At 42.7% G+C, this 25,795-nt stretch overlaps 1 protein-coding gene across 2 annotated transcripts in view; it reads left to right on the top strand.

Moving 5' to 3' along the window:
- LOC149170481 (Phosphoglycerate mutase family protein) overlaps nucleotides 1-25,795 on the top strand; it is a 268,273-nt gene that overhangs the window by 44,945 nt on the left and 197,533 nt on the right. For both annotated transcript variants that reach the window (XM_089423912.1, XM_089423911.1), the window contains exon 2: nucleotides 936-1,035. In XM_089423912.1, the coding sequence (XP_089280038.1) occupies nucleotides 936-1,035 (100 nt within the window). The remainder of the gene's footprint in view (nucleotides 1-935; nucleotides 1,036-25,795) is intronic.

The following is a 25,795-nucleotide window of genomic DNA, read 5'->3' as shown; positions in this document are numbered from 1 at the left end:
TTTGCTCACAAGTAGGCAATCTAGAAATCAATATTGATGCTTATGTAAAGACAAATGGGTTAATAATTTAGTATTAAGATAGTTCACAATGTTGCTAGGAGTGCACTTCCACATTTTTATTGTAACCTTAAGCAGATAAAATGATAACTTTAGAGCCTTGATTGATGAGATAGGCAATGTCAATTGAAATGCTTACACTTTCTTGGTATACATTTCCCTGCATTGTGATGTACGCCTCTAAATACATTATTCTGAAGTTCTGAACAGTGCATTGCTTTGAAAGGGTTGAGTTTCATTTCCTGCCATGGTGATGCACACTTCCAGATTGATTATTCCCAACCAAGGTATTTTTTAGGGATTCAAATATTATACCTTTAGTGTTCTAGATGATTATTTCAAATTGAGAAAAGCATATATATACTATATAGTATATAGATATGTAGGTGAATATTCAATAGAAAACATACAATCTACTATTAAAACTTACAAGTTTTGGTGAATATTATCAATGTAACCAAATTTTATGTAAAAAGGGGCAACTTTTAAGGTGAATATCTAAGTGGTGATTTTGTTTTGTTTTGTTTTTTTTTTTTTTAAACACAAAAAATAGCCAATTCATGAAATTTTGCCTTTAAAAAATACCCTCTTCCCAACAGCCCCAACAATGCCTGATTAGGATGAAAAATTTAAACTAAGCTGACATAGTTGTTCATGAGAAGGATGAGGAAAGTAAGTGTTGAGTCATTACTATAGTCAGAAGATTGTTCTACTTCTTAATTTGAATAGATAGATGTGTATAGCTGTTTGAGACTGACAGTCAAAACAATGCTTGGATGTCATGATTTATGGAAAATGTGTGATATGCATGGGCAGTATTAATATTAATCATTTCTTATATAAAATTTCTAACTAATTTTGTGCTTAATTTGTCCTAGATCATGATCGGCCTTTAAGCAAGCGTGGGCGTTTATCTGCAGCCAGTATTGCTGGCAAGCTGCAGCAGGTTGGCTGGTTGCCTGAACTCATTTTGTCCAGGTCCATGCATTTTCTCTCCTCTCACAAATGCTTTCTCGGAGTAGGATTGCATCCTTCACACATCTGAAGCTTCTCTTTAGAAGTAGAAGAATACAATTGGACTGGTTGCCGATCTCATCTTATCCAGGTTCATGAATTTCTTCTATTTTAGAATTTCTTTTCCAAGTTCACTAAAGCCACAGGTATGGGGGCACACTAGGGTGGAAATCATTTTCCAAAAATTGCAGGATTCCTTGAGGGTTTTTTAAGAATCTGTGAAGCTGGAAAAGCATAGCAAATCTGAAAATTAAAAATTGCACATGCAAACATGTGCTGAAGGCATTTAAGCTCTAGCATTCTGCATACATTAAAGCTGAAATTCGGGAACTACCAGTAAATCTTTAGATGCTTTGGTGTAAGTATTATACTTGATATCTATCCACTATTTGTACATTGTCCTAAATAACTGACAAATTTGTTCTACAGTATACAAAAGCATTCTAAAAGAGTGTAGCAAAAGTGCCAGTGGAAAGCACATGATTCGATCTCTTCCTTATATTCTACTGCTTTTAGGGTTTTGTTGTTGTTATTTGTGGTACACTATATAATTCGCGTTATTATATTTTGGGAGAATTGGATTTGGATTTGTCCTTAAGAAGCCTTAAGGATCTTGGTATTAACAAATTTTTCTCTCTCTGCTATATCAACAGTGAGCAGTGCTAGGGATATTTTATGATCAAATTTACCCAAACAACATAATGAACATTGAATATCACTTGTAATGACACTCCAATAGTATGCAGACTAGTTAATGGAAATATAATTAAGAGGCCACTTTGACGGGAAAACCACCAAATTACAATAGCACAATACACAAGTTACAACACAAGACAAATATCAATGCGTCTCCTTATCCTATATATAGAAGAAGAGATTAGGGTTAGGTATTCTCGTACACCCTTTTAGGCCAATGCATGTAGGAGATTGGGCACCCCTCAAAGAAAGAGTGCTAAGTATAACAATGGGAGAAGAGGAGGGAAGAAAATGTACTATTAAGAGAGTAATGAAGATAATAAAACGAAAAAGGGTCATAGCCATAACATACTCCCTCCTTCAAAGCTTTGTCCTCAAACCTTTGTATTTGAGGGTATTGTTGCATAAAGTGCTCATCTTCCCATGTGGCTTCTTTTGGATGCATCTTCTTCCACTTGATGGGATACTGTGCAAAGTTATTGAATCAGAATTGTTTATCCCAAAATTATGAGAATGATTGAAACTTGTTAAAAAATCGGTGGTAAGTGTTAGTCCAATAGAAAATATATATATAGATTAGTGTTGTGTAAAGCAATGTAAATCCCAACCATTAGGCACCAAATATGCAAACATTGCTCATGTATAATACATGAGGATGAAAATGGTATCAAAATATAATTTCTGCAATACATTTATGTTGAAATTTCTAAGTCTATCCGTTAGAAATTTAATCGGTATTCTTCTGGTTAATTTCTTCTACTTTTTAATTTCGAACAAGTTATTTAAAATATATAAATAACGAAATAAACACAATATAGTCTCAACATTTACAGATCAACAACTGAAAGAAAGCAAACACACAAGTGACACCGTTATTTTTGGACAAATGTCCCCGGAAAAACCCAATGCGGGAAAACCGGTGCAGATATTCTGAGGGTTTATTATTATGCAGTTATTTCCTTGAGTACAACTGGGTGCCTAACCGACTCACCCAACAGAGAAAAATACACGGCAGCAATACCTCTCTATTTGGAAATAGGTATTCAGAAAACCTGTCCCATGAAACCCTCTCTGGCGACTTTGAAGCTCAGCGCTGGTCCTTCTGGCCTCTGCGTCAGCGTCCTATTGCATTGCGTCAGCCCTCTAAGGCACTGCGCAGCCTCTGGGACCCTCTGCGTCACTCCCTTTGCCTTCTGCGTGGATGATGCAGTCCCTCTGGGCTCTGCGCTATCTCTGCTAGGCTCTGCATGGCCTGCTCTGGCTGCTGCTCTCATTCTCTACTTCTGCTTTGGTCTCTTGGCACTGTCTCTGCCTCTCTGCCCAGTACTCACTGCCCCTCGCTGCTGATCACTAATTCACTTTTGCTTAGCAACCCCGCTCTAGAAAAATGAATAATCGATCACTCTGGTGTATTTTCCAACTGACCCTCAAGCCTCTTCTTATGCTTTTCTCGTTGGTCCTTCAACGATCGAGATTAAATCTCTAATCAACGGTAAGATTAGATTTGGTTTGATCCATGACTTTTGGAACCTTCTAACCCAGTTTTATATTAATACCCTTTAATATTTTTTTTTCCTAAGTTTAGACTTAGGAACTCCATTAAAAATATTAATTATTTAATATCTCCCAAACTGGGTACAATCAATCCAAACCATTTCTAGGCCTTGGAGATCTCATGTGCTTTAGCCTCTCCACCAATTTTCATGGCTAGAGCACATCCGATGCTACCCAAAATCAACACTCCCTCTTAACGAGGACTGTGCTCTAGTAATACTCCTCACTGAGCATCACTCTGATTATCTGGCACCGGTACCTGTCTTGATGCTAGGCCTCCTCGCCCAACATCCTCTGCGCTGCTGCATCCTGTACTGCTGCCCAAGGCCCTGCCACTGCCGCCGTGGCATCCGTACGACAGTTCCCTCTGCATCCGTGTTGTTGCTGGTCCATCCTCCCAACACTGATCTACACAGCATCCCCCTTTCATCATGCTGCATCGTGCTACTGCATACTGCTACTGCATTGCAACTCAGTTACTGAGAAGTAAGTAACTGACCCACCCAACTTCTAACATCCCTGTTTGGCTAGAAACACTCCCGATGCTGAAGCTCCCTCTGCCACTATCATGTGCTCCCTCTACTGACCTCTGCGTTGCTGCAACAACTCCCTGCATCTCGCACCGTTGCAAACCTCTCTATGACATCCTGCATCGTTGCAACACTCCTGTGCCTCTTGCACTGTTGCAGCTTGCTAACCTTGCATTGCCCAGGGACTCCAGCACTGTAACACTCTTTGCTGCTTCATCTGCATCCGTCTCTACCGACATCCGCCAGTCCTACTACTCTCTCTTCGGGGCTCCCGCAACAAGGTATAATCTAAGAGATTGGGTACCTCAAGGATCCTACCCCTCATCGCCTATAGTCTGTTGACTACAGCTCGATGTCTCCCCACCTCTTCTCTAGAGGTACATGAGCACTCATGGCACAATCGTCATCCTCCTCGAATTCCTTCTCCGCCTTCGCTGGTGTTGCCTTAGAGTTAGAAGCCTCTCCCTTACTCTTCTTCCTCGGACACTGATTCGCATAGTGACCCAGTTCCCCACAATGGAAGCACTTGACCTTGGAGAGGTCCTTCTTCTTCCTCTTCTCCTGCTTTCCCGCAGATGCCAAAGCTACATCCTCTTCCTCTTCCTTCTTGATTCAGACTCCTTTGTTGGTACTTCCCGTCTTGGTCAGTCGTTTGATCTTCTCTTGGTGAAGAGCCGCCCACAATTCTTCCCAATCTAGAAGACTCGCCCTGGCCAGTATGCTCTGGACAAATGTCTCACACTCCTCGGAGACTGCGTTTTGTGCAGTCCTCACCATCAACTCCTGATCTGGCATGGCCCCTATGGATGTCAGTTGGTCCTGGATCTCCTTCAACCGCCCGAGGAAGAGATCTATCTACTCTCCCTTCTGCATCTGGTATCAATGTTTTAAAACTCTGTCTCTGACTCCGACTTGGCCGAGGGTCGACTCCGACTCCGACTCGGTATCAACTCGGTCGGCTCCATTTTCATGACTCGGTCGTTGTAAAAAATACATTAAATATTTATTTTTTTATAAAAACATAATATTAAAGATTTTCATTCATGTTTCCAAACACACAGCATTAGAATAGAAGGCAACATATGATCAAAGTAGGCTCTAGTGCACTGTCCAATACATACACGATGATGATATAGAGATCAAAACAAAAACACATATCTAGGGAGGCTAGAAATGGCGTTATCCTCCAAAATAGATTGTAAGTCATCAAGGAACTAATACAAGGGTCCAAGAGTGTTCCTCACTCCAAGAAAGTCCCAAAGTGCATGTGTACATCTTCAAAAGATGCATCCTCCACCATGATGTCATCTAGGAGAGACCCTATGTCACCCTTTTCAAGCATGTGAGTGACATGGCACCCCTAAGGGTAAGCATTGGCATCAAAGCGGGATGTGCTAGCGCTCCTAAGTCATCTCAATGATAACCATCCTCATCTGTGCTTTGGAAGAAGGCACCATCCACCAAAATAGGGTCAAGGCCAGCCAGGGGGCATCTTTAGTCCATTTGGGCATATCATCAAATAGTCCAACATCCAAGCTTTTAAGTTTAGTGTTTTAGCATTTGGAGGCTCATCAAGGGGTGTAGCATCACGTGGAATCAACTCAAGGCTCGATGCTCATCTTTGGAGGGCCAAGGTTGGGGCCACAAAATTAGGTTTGATTTAAGAAAGGGGCAAAGGACCTATTGGAAGGTTTTGAAGAAGAATGAAGCTATCCCTTAAGGAATCTCTACTACATATGTGATACCAACTAAACAAACCTCTCAAGATCAAGTGAGATAAACTTATTTAGGGACAAAAAATCATTAAAGTATCATCGTGAAAACCTTGGAGTCCCCCAAAAGCAAAAAATAAAAATAAAATCGTTGTTTTTTAATTCACAGGCTGCTGTCATCCAACCCGGCCGAGTAGGCTCGGACTTGGTCGAGCCGGCCAGGTTATTACCGAGCCATAACTTGGCCGGCTCGGTAATAACCCGGCCGGTCGAACCAGTTCACTGGCCGAGTCGACCTGGTGAGGCCTTGACTCGGACCAACGCGGTCGAATCTTAAAACATTGTCTATATGACCTTAGCTGATTCTCAAGTAACATCTTCCTCTGCACAGAAATATGCTGGTACAATGTCTTCAAGGTGTCCCACATCTCCTTTGCCATTTCCTTCTCGGCAATATGTTGGACCACATGATCCTTGATCCCATTAAGGATGATGCATTTTGCCTTGGCCATTGCCTCCTCTTACCTTTCATTAGCTACCAGGTCACTGGGATAGCCATTACTCTCAAGGCGAAGACCTTGATGTGATGTCTGTCGAGAATGGATAGGATCTTGGCCTTCCAGACCACAAAGTTGGACGCTCCGTCCAGCCTATCTTGATCCCTCAGCCCATTCACGACCATCTCTCTGCTCTTCTCTGTCGACTCCTTCGAGTCTCTCTACTTCCCGCCTAGAAGTTCTCGGTTCGACTCCTACTGAGTCTCTTTACTTCCCATCTGGAAGTTCTCGGTTCGACTCGTCCAAGTCTCTCTACTTCCCGTTTGGAAGTTCTCTTCTGGACTCCCTTTGAGTCCCGATTTCCCTCTTGGAAATCCTTCTACCAACAGTCAAGTTGCCCCTCTCCAATCGTCTATGCAATTGCAACACTGACCCAGATTCCTTAGCTAGAAATCCGCCTCAGCAACAACTCCCTCTACCTTGGTTTTGTCCTGTTATGTACTGTTCTGACCGCAGTACCCCACCAGCTTCGCTCTCGCAAACTGCCCATAGCTTCCTATGCCATAACCACTAAAGGAATGAGCCTCTAGGCTCTACGCAATCCCGACACTAGCAAAAATAGCTCCCTCAGCCACTGCGTGACGCGTCAACCCTCCTAGTCTCTGCGTGAGCCTCTTTTTGCCCTCAGCCTTTGCGCTGGTCTCTCTCTAGCCCGGACTGATGATGCAGTTCCTCTGCGTCAACCATTCCTTTGTCGCTTTCTGCAAGGATTAGCTTTGTCACTCGGGACAGCTAAATTTGCTGCAAATGCTCTGCTCAGTTGATGCCTTCAACTTTCGTGTGATCTGCAACCACGCTCTAATACCATGTTGAAATTTCTAAGTCTATCCGTTAGAAATTTAATCTGTATTCTTTTGGTTTATCTCTTCTACTTGTTAATTTCGAACAAGTTATTTAAAACATATAAATAACGAAATGAACACAATACAGTCTCAACATCTATAGATCAACAACATATAAATAACGAAATGAACACAATACAGTCTCAACATCTATAGATCAACAACTGAAAGAAAGCAAACACACAAATGACAGAGTTATTTTTGGACAAATGTCCCCGGATAAACCCAATGCGGGAAAATCGGTGCAACTATTCTGAGGGTTTATTATTATTTAGTGTTTCCTTGAGTACAACTAGGTACCTAACCAGCTCACCTGACAGAGGAAAATACACGGCAACAATACCTCTCTATTCGAAAACAGGTATTCAGAAAACCTGTCCCACGAAACCCTCTTCGGCGACTCTGAAGCTCAGTGCTGGCCTTTCTAGCCTCTGCGTCAGCCCCAGGACCCTCTGCGTCAACCCTTTGAGGCATTGCATAGCCTCTGGGACCCTCTGTGTCACTCCCTCTACCTTCTGCGTGGATGACGCAGTCCCTCTGGGTTCTACGCTGTCTTCGCTGAGCTCTGCGTGGCCTGCTTTGGCTACTGCTCTCGCTCTCTACTTCTGCGCTAGTCTCTTGGCACTGTCTCTGCTTCTCTGCCCCTCGCTGCTAATCACTGATTCACTTTTGCTTAGCAACCCCGCTCTAGCAAAATGAATGACTGATCACTCTGGTGTATTCTCCGACTGACCCTCAAGCCTCTTCTTATACTTTTCTTGTTGGTCCTTCAACGACCGAGATTAAATCTCTAATCAACGGTTAAGATTAGATTTGGCTTGATCCATGACTTTTGGAACCTTCTAACTCGGTTTTATATTAATACCCATTAATATTTTATTTTTCCTAAGTTTAGACTTTTAGGAACTCCATTAAAAATATTAATTATTTTAATATCTCCCAAACTGGGTACAATCTGTCCAAACCATTTCTGAGTCTTGGAGATCTCATGTGCTTTAGCCTCTCCACCAATTTTCATGGCTAGAGCACATCCGATGCTACCCCAAATCAACAATATAGTTGAGGTTTTAAAGAAAATACAAAACAATGAGGCTCTAAATTCCCAAAATCATCATAATATATAATTATAATCAAATGAGTATATAGGTCATACGAAGTCTATCTCATCTGAGTGATTGAGTTGAGGAATTTGAAATTTGCTTTCTTTTGGTGAATGGCTTCAACAATTGCCACCAATTGGTGTTTTAAATTACTTGGCACCATTGAGTATCATATAAGTTTCAGTTGGGTGCCACCACTGGAAACCCTATTCCCCTTCTAGGTTTTAATCGTAGAATCTCACAATTCCCAGTTCAAGGGGTGCAAGAGGAAGGGTTGCAGAGTTCTATTTTGCACGTATGCTAAAGTGCTAGAAAAACTATTAAGTGTGCTGAATGTTGAAAAACACCTCAATTTCTATCTTCTTCTTGTGAAGTCCAAATTCCTTGATTCCATCACCAAACAACTGAAATGGGGCCCCCACTTTAACTTTTTTGTTAAGACTTAATGAAAGTAAAATATATGTAAAGGTAAATTTCATATTAAAAGTTAAAACAATTTGCAAATGAGACACCTTTTCTTGGGGTTATTGGTGCACAAGTCAGGATAGTATGGAATGGACTAGTTTGGGTATGAGCTAGTTGGTTGGGCTGGTTCATACTTGATCTAACGAATTTAGAGTTTGGAACTGTCCAAAATTGGCTGAAAGAACTTGTTTGGATTTAGATATCTCCAACTGGTTTGAACTAATTGGTTTTGATAACTACATTTTGTGTTCGAAATTAAGATTGCATTGTTTGGATTGAGATATCTCCAACCCATTTGAAATAATTGGTTTTGATAGCTATGCTTTGTATTTGAGACGCTGATTGTGTCTGTCAAGAGTTGTGTTTAGCTTTAGAATCAATTTTCCCTTCTTGTCCCCTTCTAGAAGGTCAGTTTGTATTGGAATGTTTCATCCAATTACTTCTCTAGGCAAAAGACATTGAAAACCTTGCATTGCATGAAGAGCGAGGCAACTCATTCTCACAAGGTACTTCTCCAATTGCACTAAGGAGCTTGTATGACCTATAGAATTTTCGAGCCAATGTTTGGTTCTTTTGTTTAAAGGTGGATTACTTATAAGGGTGAACGTGTAGATGGACCTAGTGGTCAACTAAGAATTGCCTGTTCCCATGAATCTTGATCTTCCTACTGCTTCATCTTGTTATGATCCAATTAAAGATTTTCCTTAGGCACTTGTAGCATTTATTGAGTTTTCTAAGGGTGAATCAAATCCTTGGATCTTGGAATAGGCTTGCAAGAACAATGTGGGGTTGGGGGGGGGGGTTACTATGTTGTATAAATTCAATGGCTTGCTCATAATCACATGTTAGGGGTAGCCCCTTGGGAATTTTTTTGAAGAATTTCTCTTGCTTATCCAAACTAAGTTGTAAATTTAAGGAATGCTTCTTGCTTCATTTCGAGCTTCCATAGAATAACCCTTGCAATAACTCCATTAACATCTTTCTTGAGAAGATTCATCATTCTAGGTGAGTTGATGACTTAAGTGGGTGGATGTTAGCTTTTGGTTGGTTTGAAAGTGTTTTCACATAGCTATGGGAGTGCTTCAACTTCATGTGATGTGGAGGGCTTGTGGTGTTGAAAATATAACTACTGTCAGTCTTCATAATGTAATTTAAATGTGTCATTAATGTATTTATTATATTCATTATTATTATTATTATTTTGGTCAAAGCATGACTCTTCATGCTTAAAGAGTCGAGTCAAATAGAGTAAAAAATAATTCATTTTGAGTAAAAGAGAATGTATTTGAGTCAAGTTTCATTTGGACTTTTTGTAAGAAAAGAAAATAAATTTTATTTTTGAGTCGAAGTGTCATCACAAGACCAAGTCGACCCTAGTAGCAATTATTCGACCCTCTTGGACATGTATATGTAGAGTCAACTCGACCTCTTGTAGATACATTCACTCATCATCATCTACACATCAATTTTTGTGCCAAGAAGAGAAGAAAAGACATCCAAAATCAAAGGAGAGAAAAATCACATCTTTTGCCCTAATTCTATTCACACGTGCAAAACTCTTGTGGTTTTCTGAGGCTACTATAAGGCTGAAATTTGGCCTCCACTGCAGATCCAAACTTTTTGTGATTTTGACAAGACTTTAGAGATTTTGGCCAACGTTGACTTTGACTTGGAGGAGGGTTGATTTGGGTCTTTGTGGCAGTCTTGCTCTGGGTCTTTGAGTCTTGGAAATCTCAATTTGATCTGATTCCATAAGAAAGGGATTGTTTGGGTTTCCCCGTTTGTGGGGTTTTTCCTGTTGAGAAATGTAACTAGTATCGATCTTCATAATTGTACTTGAGTCATGATATATTCTATTTTTCAAAAGAAAGAAAAATTATTGTAAAAGAAAAATTATTTAAGCATGGGTTTCATGCTTTGTTTATTTTATTTCTAGGTCAAAAGCACCCATTGAGTGCTCTAGGGTTTGTGTCTTGAGTCAAAGTCAAAGTCATGATATATTAGACCCTTCTTGGGCTTCTTAAAGCCAAGAAAGAAAATTATTTTATGTGTCTTGTCCCTTATCCACCAAATAGGCCTCAAAACACTCTGTCAAGTTGGCCTCATAATGGAGATACAACCACTATATATAGCCATGCTATTCAACTTATTTTGAGGATCCAAGAAATGAGCTTGATTTGCAATTTTAAGTAGAAAAGGTGCTAAGAAAGGGATGCGAAGGCCTAGAAAAGAAGAGACAACCCAAGTGAAGAAAGGAGAAGTATATCAAGCTAAGAGAACCGAAGTCTTTATGTTTTCTGCCACACGTGCAAAGATTTTGAAGTTATTTGCGGGGGCCGAGGATGGAGTATGAATTTTAGAAGTTGTAGATTCTACTTGACTTCAAGAATTTGTGTTTAGGGTTGACTTGGTGGATGGAGGGAGTCTTTGTTTTTGGTCAAAAGGTCTAGGTTGTCTCATTTGATTTGATTCTAAAGAAGAGAAGAAGAATTTATGGGTTTTCCCCTAAAAGAGGGGTTTTGCCTTGACTGAGTGCCTACATCTTGTGTTCATCTTGTATGGTTGTGATCTTCATGTTTTTGGCATTTATTTGATGATAAGAACACTAATATAATCAATAGAAGAAAATATAATATCACAAGTAAATGTCAAGTAAGAGAAATCAAGAATAAGTTGCCCTAATGCTACCTTAATGGATTTCTCAACATGGTATCAGAGCTAAGGACATTAGCATATGGGTCGTTAGAAGGTCTGAAGGGCTTCAAGTCAAGGAAGAGAAGCTTGTTCTCTAGGACTGAAACTCCTAGAAGAAACTTTGAATTTAGAATAAGGCATTCTGGGCATATCTTTGTGACTAGGCCGCAGGCCTGAGCTAGAGAAGCGAAGCATCTAAAGAAGCACTGGTGACACCATTATGGAAATTTGAGAGGCTAAGAAAATAACCTATACAAGGTCGATTCTTTTGGAAGAAAGAGCGAATTTTTGTGCTCAGGTGATAGGGTCTGAAATCACTTCAAAAGGACTCGAATTATTTGTGTTATCTCAGCGATCCGAAATTTCAGAGGCCTGTGCATACTTGTGGGTGACCAAAATACATCTCACAACATTTTTGTGGACTAAAGTTAGCCCTCACAGGAAGTGAAAAGGAACACTTGTCAAAAAGACCTAAGATCGAACAGTTTGAGGTATTTAGGACTTGTTTTTGGAAGGATTGTTACTAATTTACAATCACCTGAAAAATGAACCAAGATCTTGTGGAATAGGACGAGAATCTGTGCAACTATATATAAGTTCTGAGCCTCAGTAGTGACATGAAGGTCGACCTCCATGGATCACAGTGTTTGATCTGTTTTCTTTTTAAGATATATAAATCGTGCCCGTTTGCGTGCAAAATCGGGATTTTACATCATATTTTCGAGCCTGCTAAGGGTTTTTGAGACATCAATTGTTCCCCATCCCTTCCTTGAGAGTTTTCCCCATGCTTCCTACAAAAAATTCTAATTTTTGGTAACCTATGGCTATACATTCGACATAACTGTAATAGTAAATATATACATTTATAGTTTTCCATACAAAAACATTTTTCAAAAATTGAGTGAGAGAACAGATTACTCCTCCATCGGCGCTAGACTGTTAAGATCCAGTCCAGTGAATTCTTCTTCATTGCTTTGGCTATTCTCCTCCATCTTGAGCTTCAGTTGCTCAATTTGCTGATGTAGGACATCCACCTCGTCTTCCAATTGCTATATACGCTCCTTTTCGAGCTGCAACTCCTGCATGGCCAGAGCCTCCTTTTGTTGTTGATGGAGACATCGATGCAGAGTAGCCAAACCTTCCCGAATCTCCAAATGTTCCCGCACACTGTCTTTACAGGCATTCCTATTGCTGCCACATTCCCAAGCTTTGCCCTACCTTGACCCCCTTGTCCTAGGTCTGCGGTGACCCCAGGAACCAGAGAGAGAGTTGTCCTTTGCTGAATTGCTGTGCATGTTCATGATCTTTTCCAGTATGCCATAGACCCCCAACTCTAGTATGCCATAGTCCCCCAACTCCAGAATGCCCACAATGTTCTGCGCAACTCCCCCACCCGACTTTGCTTATCCGCACAATTCTTGACCTCACTCAGACAACCGACACTCTATAAATCAACACACAGGTTCCCCTTGTGACAACAAACTCCTCCAGAGACCCCCTTGAAGGCCGGCGCTTTGACCCAAAACCTGCAACAGATGCTCAGTAACCTTAGCTTCAGCCACTGGGCCTTCACAGAGACCACCTGAGTAAAGATTAACCATAAACCATAATAGCATATCAAACCGTTACTTCTTAAATAAAAGGTGCAGGTTTGGATATTGATGCTGTACTAGAGATTGGTACTCATGGAGCTGAGATTCCAATGCTCCTCCTTAATTTCCCATCTATCCACCATAATTTCCCATCTCTTCTCCTCGTCCTTCATCCCACGCGCCACCAGAGCAATTTTGAGCAGAGGGATTAAATGTTTCTCACGCTCTCCCATTAACTTATCATCTCCTATGCTGGATCGCCGACCTTTGCAACAGTTTCTATGTCGTGGGGGCTGGGTTCTCACGTTGTGAGATCTCCCTAACCCAATTGTAGTACCATCGTGAAGGATGCAGACACGTTGTTGCAACGAGCTGAGATAATTGTTGCCACGAGGTGCAAGGGCAGGTCGGGCCAAGCAAAGGCCGATGCGACAAGGACCAAAGAGTGGGAGGCTGAATGAAAAGGAGAAGGGGGCCATAACGAAATGGAGAGGAGGAGGAACGATAAGAATGGGAGGTTTAATGGGATGAGAGGAAGAAGGGTGACGGGGTTAGGGAGAAGAGGTGATAAAGGAGAAGAGGGGAGGGGGAGGAAGGGGGGGGGGATATAGGGAGGGAACGAAGCGAGGGGGGTAAGGAAAGATAATGTGCGACTAACCTTGAAATTTCAAATTTGTTTTTCCTTTCTAACCTCTTGGATGAGCCAAGAATGCCATCCTCAGACCAATAATTGGAACCCATGACTAAGATTAGGGAATGCATATCGTTTCCTCTACCTCATTCACTATACTTCTTTTTGCATTCAACTGACAAGCCAAATTTGCTTGCTTATCTGCTTCTTGGTTATTCCCTCTTAGGATATGAAAGAATGACACCAAATCAAAGAAGGGAATCATCCCTTGGGATCTTTTAATAATTTGATTTAGGTTCATGTTATTTGCTGATGAATTATAATTCATATGCTTTATGATCAACATTGAGTCTCCTAAGACTTGGATCTTTTTGATGCCCTTTTTTGAGCCAAGGATAGATCGAGAAACAAACCATAAGCTTCAGCTTGATTGTTTGTCTTCCTACCCAGGCCCCAAGCATATCTGTCTTCGATGTTTCCTTTGGGATTAATGAGAATCCCTCCCCCTCTTACCACCCCAGGATTACCTTTTGATGCTCCATCAAATTGGAGGGTCCATTGATTCGAGGATCTTATCGATTCCACCAGCCCCTTAGAAGACAGTGTTAGAATCCACGGGGCACGAGAGGGGTTACCTTTAGCTGAGTGTTGAGTAGTAGGGGTGCCAACGCATGACGCCATTCAAGCGGATTCAATCTCATCCAGGGAGGGGTCCATTTCTAGTCTATGCAATTCCATACACAATGAAAGGGCTAAAATGGTTGTTGATCCGACAGAAGGGTGGATCTTTTTGAACATTGGTTTGTTCCTTGTTAGCAAAATTTGCCCACAAACATACTTAGGAAGAGCAGACCAGATATCTTTGAAGTTGCTTTTGCCCTGAAGGGAGCCCAAATAGCATTTAGGCCAAGAGCTGAAAAACATCAGGAGGTCAGACGACCATGTAGTCTTGCAGTATAGAGGGTTGAGGACCACCGACTAAACTTCCTTAGCCACCTGACAATGGAGAAAGAGATGGGGAATAGACTCCTCCGAAGATTCACATAGAGTGTATCTTGAGGGGCCAATATGTCCCTACTTCAGAAGGTTCTCTGTTGTGAGGATTTTTTATGCAATAGCAGCCCACAAAAAAATTGACCTTTGGAATAACATTTGGTTTCCAGATTTCATTTCGAATAGAGTATTTGGGCGGTACCTGAGGATTAAAGAGCAAGTGTGAATACCCTTCTTTGACAATGTAGCTGGCATTTTTCCATCCCCACTTATCTGCAATTATGAGAGCTATGGGGGCACAACCTCTTAGTTTCTTTATTAGTTTATCTCTTTGATGGAGAAGGGCCTTCGGGATGTTGTCAATCTTCCATCCCTTCCATCCTCCTTGCTGATCCCAATCTGATATCTGATCCAAATTTTCCACCCCTCCTTGTCTCATGAAAGATCTTAGAGCAACCAGGGAAAGATCCAAACCCAGGGGCTGAAGGCCCAGGATCGAATTCGTGAAAATTTTGATGGAGGCTCCATTCCTCGGGACTTTGCTTAAATTTTTATTGATGGTGTCCATGGAGGAATTGATCAACTTCCAGATGGGGGAGCCCAAGCCTGGGTACTCTCTTCCTCTCAGTCATTTTGCGGAATTGAATACTTGGCCCTGATCACTTGCGTCCACCATTGATTCAGATTCGTGATCATATTCCAATACAATTTTGCTCCCATTGCCAGATTTTCTATCCCCGGGTCCCTTATTCCCAATCCACTATGTTGTTTCGGGGCTCTGACCATCTTCCAATTTGCCAAATGATATTTCTTGGTTTCTATTCTTCCTCCCTCCCACAAAAATTTCTTTGTATACATCTGTTGATTTGGGGTAGCATCGGATGTGCTCTAGCCATGAAAATTGGTGGAGAGACTAAAGCACATGAGATCTCCAAGATCTAGAAATGGTTTGGACAGATTGTACCTGGTTTGGGAGATATTAAAATAATTAATATTTTTAATGGAGTTCCTGGGTCTAAACTTATGAAAATTAAAATATTAATGGGTATTAAGATAAAACTGGGTTAGAAGGTTCCGAAAGTCATGGATCATGCCAAATCTAATCTTAGTCGTTGATTAGAGATTTAATCTCGGCCGTTGAAGGACCAACGAGAAAAGTATAAGAAGAGGCTTGAGGGTGAGTTAGAGAACACACCAAAGTGATCAGTCATTCATTTTGCTAGAGCGGGTTGTTAAGAAAAGTTGAATCAATGATCAACAGCGAGGGGCAGTGAGTACGAGGCAGAGAGGCAAAGACAGTAATGAGAGACCAATGCCGAAGCAGAGAGAGCGAGAGCAACCAGTCCAGGCTACGTAGAGCCCAACAGAGATAGTGCAGAGGCCAGAGGGACTGCGTCGTCCACACAAAGGCTGCTGGAGTGACGCAGAGGGTCCCAGAGGCTGCGCAGTGCCTCAGAGGGCTGACGCAGAGGGTCTTGGCGCTGACGCAGGTCAGAGAGAGGCTGACGCAGAGGCCACAAGGGCTAGCGCTGAGCTTTAGTAGTACCAGAGAGGGTTTCGTGGGACAAGTTTTTTGAATACCTGTTTCCGGATATAGAGGTATTGTTGTCGTGTATTTTTCTCTGTCGGGTGAGCCGTTTAGGCACCCAGTTGTACTCAGAAACACTGCATAATAATATAACCCTCTGAATAGCTGCACCGGTTTTCCTGCATTGCGTTTTTCTAGGGACATTTGTCCAAAAATAACGGTGTCACTTGTGTGCTTGTTTTCTTTCAGTTGATGATCTATAAATGTTGTGACTGTATTGTGTTTATTTCGGTATTTAAATGTTTTAAATAACTTGTTTGAATTTAAACAAGTAGAAGAAATAAGCCAACATAATACATATTAATTTTCTAACAGATAAACCTAGAAAATTCAACATGGTATCAGAACGTGGTTGCAGATCACAGGAGAGTTGAAGGCATCAACTAAGCAGAGCATTTGCAGCAGAATCAGCTGTCCCGAGTGACAAACACTAATCCTTGCAGAAGCGACAGAAGAAGGGTTGGCGCAGAGGGACTGCGTCATCAGTGCGGGCCAGAGAGAGGCTAGCGTAGAGGCTGAGGAGGGTAGAAAGAGGCTCACGCAGAGACCAGGAGGGTTGACGCAGTTGGCTGAGGGAGCTGTTTTGCCAGTGTCGGGATTGTGCAAAGCCTAGAGGCTCAGTCCTTCAGTGGTTGGGGCATAGGAAGCTGTGGGGAGTTTGCGGGAGCGAAGCTGATGAGGTACTGTGGGCAGAACAGTACCTGACAAGGCAAAAGCAAGGTAGAGGGAGTTGCTACCGAGGCGGATGTTGATTTGGGGTAGCATCGAATGTGCTCTAGCCATGAAAATTGGTGGAGAGGCTAAAGCACATGAGATCTCGAAGACCCAAAAATAGTTTGGGCAGATTTTAACCAGTTTGGGAGATATTAAAATAATTAATATTTTAATGGAGTTCCTAGGTCTAAACTTAGGAAAAATAAAATGTTACTGGGTATTAATATAAAACTGGGATAGAAGGTTCCAAAAGTCATGGATCAAGCCAAATTTAATCTTAGCCGTTGATTAGAGATTTAATCTCGGCCATTGATTGGACCAATGAGAAAAGTATAAGGGGAGGCTTGAGGGTCAGTTGGAGAACACACCAGAGTGATCAGTGATTCTATTCTCTAGAGTGGGTTTGTTAAGAGAGATAGAATCAGTGATCAACAGCGAGGGGCAATGAATACATAGCATAGAGGCAGAGTTGGTACTGGAGAGATAGCGCAGAGCCCGAAGAGGTTGACGCAAAGGCAACTGGGTGCTACGTAGAGGCAGCGAGGAGCTGCGCAGAGCCAGGAGAGGCCAGCGTGTGAGACGCAAAGGGTCTAAGGGTTGACGCATAAGCTCCAGAAGCCGACGCAGAGGCTAACAGAGCTGACGCAGGGCCAAGAGGCAGCATTGGAAGGATTTTGTGGGACAAACTGGGTGTTGGTGAGCTGGGTAGGGTGACGCAGTCCCTATCAGAGTGACGCAGAGCAGTGGGAGCTGAAATTGTTGCTGTGGGATTGTTCATCCGGTGATTAATCAACCGGAATATTTGTCTCCGAGGATAGGTACTACTGCCGAGGGCATTCTCTATTGGGTGAGCCATTTCTGGCACCCTAGTTGTATTATGAAAACTGCATAATAATAATAACTCTCTGAATAGCTGCACCAGTTTTCCCGCTTTGGGTTTTCCGGGGACATTGGTCCAAAAATAACGGTGTTACTTGTGTGCTTATTTTCTTTCAGTTGATGATATGTAGATGTTGATACTGTACTTGTGTTTATTTTCAGTATTTACATGGTAAATAACTTGTTAAGTAATTGAACAAGTAGGAAGAAATAAATCAGATAGTACTGGAAGAATTTCTAACGGGTTAAACTTAGAAATTCCAACAACGGATTTCTAGCCAAGGAATCCGGATCAGTGTTGCAGGTGCACAGAAGATTGGAGAGGTGCAACTTGACAATTGGCAGGAGGATTTCCAGAAGGGAAATCATCAGAGGGAGTCCAACAGAGAACTTTCAGGGGGGATGTAGAGAGATTCAGCAGGAGTCGAAGAGAGAACTTTCGGGGGGAAGTAAAGAGACTCGGAGGATTCGACAGAAGAGCAGAGAGATGGCCATGAATGGGTTGAGGGATTAGGACAGGCTGGACGAGGTGTCCAACTTTGTGGTCTGGAAGGCTAGGATCCTGTCCATTCTAGATAGACATCGCATCAAGGCCTTCGCCTTGAGAACTATGGCGATCCTAGTTGACCCGATTGAAAATGAAAAGTTCGAGGAGGCAATGGCCAGGGCGAAGTGTATCATCCTTGATGGGGTAAAGGATCATGTGGTCCAACATATTGCCGAGAAGAAGACGACAAAGGAAATGTGGGACACCCTGGAGAAATTGGACTAGCATACTTCCGTGCAGAGGAAGATGTTACTTGAGAATCAGTTGCGGTCATATTAGACACAGAAGGGGGAGCAGATAAATCATTTCCTCGGTTGGTTGAAGGAGATCCGGGACCAATTAACTTCCATAGGGGCCACGTCGGATGAAGAGATGTTGGTGAGGACTGCACTTAACGCAGTCTCCGAGGAGTGGGAGACATTTGTCTAGAGCATACTGGGCAGGGTGGATCTTTCAGATTGGGAAGAATTGTGGGTAGCTCTTCGCCAAGAGGAGATTAGGCGGTTGAGCAAGATGGGAAGTAGTAGCAAAGGAGTCCGGATCAAGAAGGAAGAGGAAGAGGATGCAGCTCTGGCATCTGTGGGAATGCAGGAGAAGAGGAAGAAGGACCTCTCCAAGATGAAGTGCTTCCACTGTGGGGAACTGGGTCATTATGCGAACCAGTGTCCGAGGAAGAAGAACAAGGGAGAGGCGTCTGACTCTAAGGCAGCGCTAGCGAAGGCAGAAAAGGAGGTAGAGGAGGATGACGATTGTGCCATGAGTGCTCATGTACCTCTAGAGAAGAGGTGGGGAGACATCGAGTTGTAGTCAGGAAGACTACAGGCGATGAGGGGCAGGATCCTTGAGGTACCCAACCTCTTGGATTATACCTTGCTACAGGAGCCCCGAAGAGAGAGTAGCAGGACTGGCGGATGTCGGTAGAAACGGATGCGGATGAAGCGACAGAGAGTGCTATAGTGCAGGAGTCCCCAGGCAGCGCGAGGCTAGCAGGTTGCAACAGTGCGAGAGGCACGGAGAGTGTTGCACCAGTGCAGGATGGCACAGAGAGGTGTGCAACGGTGCGAGATGCAGGGAGTTGTTGCAACAACGCAGAGGTCAGTAGAGGGAGCACTTGTTAGCGGTAGAGAGAGCTTTAGCATCGGGAGTGTTTCTAACTTGACAGGGATGTCAGTGGTTGGGTGGATTTGTTACTTCTCAGTAACTGAGTTGCAGTGCAGTGTCAGTTGGCAGTAGCACACTGCAACATGATGAGGGGGTTGCAGTGCAGATGCAGTGTTGGGAGAAAGGACCAGCAACAACACGGATGCAGAGGGAGCTGTCGTACGGATGCAGCAGTGGTAGTGGCAGGGCCATGGGCAGCGGTACAAGATGCAATAGTGCAGAGGATGTTGGGTGGGTAGGCCTAGCTTCAACACAGGTACCAGTGCCGAATAATCAAGGTGATGCTCAGTGTGGAGTATTACTAGAGCATAGTCCTCACTAAGAGGGAGTGTTAATTTGGGGTAGCATTGAATGTGCTCTAGCCATGAAAATTGGTGGAAAGGCTAAAGCACATGAGATCTCCAAGACCCAGAAATGGTTTGGACTGATTGTACCCGGTTTGGGAGATATTAAAATAATTAATATTTTTAATGGAGTTCCTAAGTCTAAACTTAAGAAAAATAAAATATTAATGGGTATTAATATAAAATTGGGTTAGAAGGTTCCAAAAGTCGTGGATCAAGCCAAATCTAATCTTAGCCGTTGATTAGAGATGTAATCTCTATCGTTGAAGGACCAACAGGAAAAGTATAAGAAGAGGCTTGAGGGTCAGTTGGAGAACACACCAGAGTGATCAATCGTTCATTTTGCTAGAGCGGGGTTGCTAAGCAAAGTTGAATCAGTGATTAGCAGCGAGGGGTAGTGAGTACGAGGCAGAGAGGCAGAGACAGTATCGAGAGACCAGCGCAGAAGCAAAGAGAGCGAGAGCAGCAGCCAGTCCAGGCTAAGCAGGGCCCAACAGAGACACCGCAGAGGCTAGAGGGACTGTGCCATCGATGCAGAGGCTGCTGGAGTGACACAGAGGGTCCCAGAGGCTGTGCAATGCCTCAGAGGGCTGACTTAGAGGGTCCTGGGGCTGACGCAGGTTAGAGAGAGGTTGACGCAGAGGCCAGAATGGCCAGCACTGAGCTTCAGTTGCGCCGGAGAGGGTTTCGTGGGACAGGTTTTCTAAATACCTGTTTCCGGATATAGAGGTATTGCTGCCGTGTATTTTTCTTTGTTGGGTGAGCCGGTTAGGTACCCAATTGTACTTAGAAAGACTGCATAATAATATAACCCTCCAAATCGCTGCACTGGTTTTCCCGCATTGGGTTTTTCTGGGGACATTTGTCCAAAAATAACTGTGTCACTTGTGTGCTTGTTTTCTTTTAGTTGATGATCTGTAGATGTTGTGACTATATTGTGTTTATTTCGGTATTTAAATGTTTTAAATAACTTGTTCAAATTTAAACAAGTAGAAGAAATAAACCAGCAGAATACAGATTAATTTTCTAACGGATAGACTTAGAAAATTCAACAACATGCCCATATGATTTAAAACGCACTTGGGGGCTCGCAGGGCAGAAAAATGATACAAGGGGATTGCTGACAAGATTGACTTCACTAGAATTTCCCCATTAGCACGATTGAGCCATATCCCTTCCAATTTACTGTATTTGTTTTCATTTTATCCTATACTTTTTGCCAAGCATATGGAGTAGCTCTTCTTAGGAATATAGGAACCCCTAAATAATTAAAATCTTTCCAATCTCTGACTACTTTAAACCCCAGAATTTCTTCGATTTTTTTCTCTTTTTGCATGGAGATATTCCAGATGTAAATGTGGCTTTTATTGTCGTTAGTGTCCCTCGACGCACTGAGGAATCTGTCTAAGGTTCTTTTGAAGCTCCGAGCAATTGTTATTGAGGCTTTGCCCATCAAAATTGTATCATCCGCGAACTGCCTGTGATTTATACTTTTGATGCTTCTTTATACCTTATGCCCGGAAGGTTGAGGATTGCTCTTTCATGTTCCAGTTTCCTGCTTAGGGCATCCGCCATGATGATGTATAAGAAGGGGGAGAGGGGACATCCTTGACGAAGACCCTCGAAGCTTTGAAGAAGCCTGCCACCCGACCATTAACTAACGGAGCAATCCAAGGGGAAGCTATACATAGGCTGATCCATCTAATGAATGTATCATCCAACCCCATTTTCTTGAGGAATTTTATCAGGAACCCATGCCTAACTTGATCAAAAGTGTTTGCCATGTCCAGCTTTATGATCATCCCTTCATCACCCCTGCGCCAGCTCGAATCAAGTGCTTCTTGGATAAGGATAATATTGTCAAAGATTTGCCTACCTGGGACAAACCCCCCCTAATTATCAGAGATCAAAGAGGGCAAGAGAGGTTTAAGCTTTGAGGCCAGCAGCTTTGAGAAGATTTTGTATGAGACATTACAGAGGGATATTGGTCGGAATTTAGAGAAGGAGGAGGGGTTCAATTCTTTGGGGATCAAAGCCAGGAAGGAAGAGTTTATGCCACCCCCCATGGTGAAGCATTTGAAAGAATAACCCACCATTCTGCATAGGTCCTTCTTTATAACTTCCCAAAAGGATTGATAGAAGCTAGCCGAGAATCCATCCGAACCAAGAGCCTTATCAGGGGGGAAGGAGAAAATAACCCTCCTGATTTCCTCGATCGCAGGGGGAGATATCAGAGTTATATTCATTTCCTCCGACACCATCGCTGAGATACCTTCTAGGAAGAATTCTTCGTTGTCTAGATCTCTTGTATATAGATTTTCATAATGCTCTACTGCTGCTCTCTTAATTTCTTCAAAATTCTTGATAGTTTCCCACCATGATTTATCTGAGTTATATTGTTTTTTGATTCCCTGAACTTGGCTTGTTTATGGAAAAAATTTGTGCTCCTATCACCAACCTTCAGCCAATTATTTCTAAATATTGATATCCAATACTCCTCTTCCCTCCTAAGGTTTGTGTGAATGGCCTTAAATATCTTTGCTTCTTTTACCAGAGTTGATTCCATTTGACCTTGGATTGATGCTAGTTTTTCTTCCATCTCCTTGATGTTGTCTTGTCTGCCTGATTTGTTTTCCTTTAGCCACTTTTTAATGTCGCCTTTCAGCCTGCGAATCTTGGACTCCCAGATAGTTATTGGGCTTCCCTTAATCCATGCCGAACAAGAGAGGGAAACGACCTCCAAGAAATTGGGGACTTCCATCCATAGGGGAGAATAACAAAATGGGATAGGGCCTAGATCTAATTTCGCTCAGAGGGACAACTCAGAGAGGCAGCACAGCAAGGGACGCAGTCCTTACGCAGTGATGACACAGTGAAGGTTGGAGGGTCCCTTAGGTGTCATAATTTGTCCAAAGGGTGGAGGAAAATTATCTCAGGTGTTTTCTCAGAGGTTTCTTTATGTTCTGCAAATCATTCCATGTAAAGAGATTGTTGCTGAAGAATAATAAATAGACCCTCATCTGCTGCATCGGTTTTCCCGCATTGGGTTTTTCGGAGACTATTGTCCAAAAATAATTGTGTTGATGTGATTGATTCTTGTGCTTGTGTTTCACTGTTCTTTTCTCAATGCTATTATATGACAACTACAGTAGAATTTACTTTGATGTTTACTGAAGGGTTTTCTGTAAATAACTTATTGTGGAAAATAAGTAGGAGAAATATATCAGTTACTGCAGTAGAGTTTCATATTTGAAATTTTCACATTGAATAATGTCTAGGTTTTGTATTCAAAACCCTAAGAATTCATCTTCTAAAGTTGAATGGAAACCCTAGATCATAGACTTGTACTTGGTGTTACTTGTCAAGAAAGTGTTGCAGGTATATTCTAAAAAGGATTATGGCAAGATTTAGAGGGAGCCTTTCAATAAGGCAACCCTACAAGGTTTGTAAAAGAAGCAACTCAAGGTATGTTTAAGACCACTAGATTTATAACTAATCCTCTTCATTAAAAGGTACAATCATCTTGAAATTTGCTTGATATTACTAACTCTCTAATGTCAAAGGTTTTGAATCATCAAGATTCTTATTTTCTAGGGTGATTAATCTCTAGATTAAATCAGCCCTTGTCATACTATTTATCTTTTGTTCACTTTGGTAAAACCATAACCTTTAGAGTTTGCTGCAAAAACCCTATCCTTTTGATGCTTGGGTATGTTGACGTTAATGATTAAACCCTAGTCTACTTAGGGTTTGTTGATAAAGTCTAAAACATATAATGTGTTGTCACTCACTGCATTATGAGTTTTTAGTTGATCAAAGTTGCCAAAGAGCGGTGAATTTTGAAGCCATTTTCTAGACCACAGAAGCACTCAAGATCAAATCGGATCCTCTTCATTGCATAGTGCTCGGAACAAGCTTTCCAACGGTAGGTGGAAGTCCAAAAATGGGCTCATGGATTAGAAGTTAGAGCAGCTTGAAGATACCCTTTCAAAGCCAGAAAACAAAGAAAAATGGCTAAGGGTCAAGCTCATCGCAAATGGAAATCAGGGCTTTTCTAGAACAACAGCCATGGAAGGCAGCGAAGCCGGTGATTGGTTGATTGCTGATATCGCAAATCGCAAGTCGGCGGTCGGACACCCACGACACATAGAGTATTGGCAGTTCACGGGGTAGAGCGCCGATATCACATATTGACGATTCCAAGGTTCAAGCTTATCAGTGGTGGGGAAGTCTTGCATCCCGCAGTCCCGCATATCGGCGATCCTACACATTAGACCCTGCTATATCGGCAAATCGGCAACCAGCGGGCCCAATGGACCATTCTCAAGGAATTGCAGGGGAAATATGCCGATAGTGTTAAACAACAGGGGAGGGGCCGATTTCATTTTACAAAGGAAATTAGTTGCAAAACCAGAGGCAGGCGGGCCTTTTCTCTCTCCTCCAGGGGCCCACGTAGCAGAGCACCATTGGTCTGGATTAATCCACATGGCAACTGACGTCAGCATGACGTGGTAGTATGAAGGACACGTGGCATGCAGATTCGACATTTTCAGGGTCCTATGGGGGCATTTCCGGGTGACACGTCACCACTAAGACTGATGACGTCATCAATCTCGCAATCGGTGATCGCACAAAGCAAAGCCCCTTCTTCGCCGAAGTCCCTTCAGTATTGCGATTGTGATATGTGGGAACTCCCCAAACACGATATTTTATACAATGGAGATAAAAAGCTATTGGGTCTGTCCCTTTCAAACGCTGCATGCTCATTCAACACCCCAATCTTTGGACGACCCAGATTGACTCTGCTTAGATCAACAGCTCCCAGGCCTTTTCAACCCCCCCGGCCATGTTTCCTTTTATCAGCAGGGGGGGTGGGTCCGAAAAGCGGTTTCCTTGCCAGGCCCCTCTGCTATGTGTCCCTCTCATATCATTTCGCACCCCCCCTTCACTTACCACTTACCACTCATGCCCCCCTCCGAAAACCACTTGTCCTCAACACTCTCTCCCGCAGTGCGATTGTGATATCCCGGGTGGGCCTGATCCTGCAGATCAACGATCGCAAGTGTTAAGGGAAATTGCCAAAGGTAAGGTGTTATAAATCGCTGGTATGCGGGATTCCAGGTTACAAAGGAAAAAGGCCCCAGACAAGACTCTAAAGGCTTTGGTGCCTTAGGGCTAACCACCCGGTTCTAGACCCCGATCATATGAAGAGAATTACAAAAAGGGGCTGAAGCAAAGGGGCTTAAAGGAGATTAGAACTCGCTTGTTTTGTAAGGTTTTAGTGATAAGGGATAGCATCAGAAAGACCTCCATATTACACCATAAGTGCATCACCAGGCATATCAGGGTGTCGATAGTGTTTTGCAGAACTTTAAAGGTGCGGCGGGTCGGAAGCTGAGGCATTTAATATGGGAGATGGAGCATTCAAACCCGACATGGGCTGATCCAGAAAGGCTCTTGGAGACACGGGACCAGGGTCGACGTTGACAAAAGTAAACAGGGATTTGGTAGGTTGGGAAGACTTGATTACTCAGCGTGGTGTCCCATACAGAGGAAATGTGAAGTACCGTCCAGGGGTCCTCTGATCCAATATTACAGCGTGAAATTGATAGCGCCCACTCCCAACTTTAAAGGATGAATGGTTCAAGCAGTAAAGGCAGAAGCGATGGGAGTCGACTGAGCAGCACAGGAGGCCATACCGTGAGCAAACTACAACCTGAAGCAGTAGCGATCACAGGGATGGGCATGAAGATATTTTGTTGGCATTCTCATCTAATTGATTGACTTGTTGTATTCCTGTAATGTGTGGCCATTCAATGAGGCAATTAATGTTTTGTAATGTTTTTGGGCCACAGAGCCATCCCTGACTGAGACAGCTAGTCGATCTGATAGTTGAGACTCGGCAGAAGATATTTTGTTGTAATGAATGTTCAACGCTCCCTCTCTCTAGATAAATAGGGTGAAGCAACACTTCACAAAGGTTCGAAAATTCTAAAGAAAACTCTATATGTTATTTTTCGATTGTATAACCTTATAATATCAAGGAAATGGTGGTGATTCCCCCTTCAAGTATTACAATATGTTATCCCTCTGTTAAAACCCATTATGTTTAGGCTTCTTCTTTG

This window comes from Pinus tabuliformis, chromosome 4_2, assembly GCF_031772625.1.
Source record: "Pinus tabuliformis cultivar Carrire ecotype Pingquan chromosome 4_2, CPIR1, whole genome shotgun sequence".
NCBI lineage: Eukaryota > Viridiplantae > Streptophyta > Pinopsida > Pinales > Pinaceae > Pinus > Pinus tabuliformis.
This window is presented reverse-complemented; position numbering and strand designations above follow the sequence as displayed.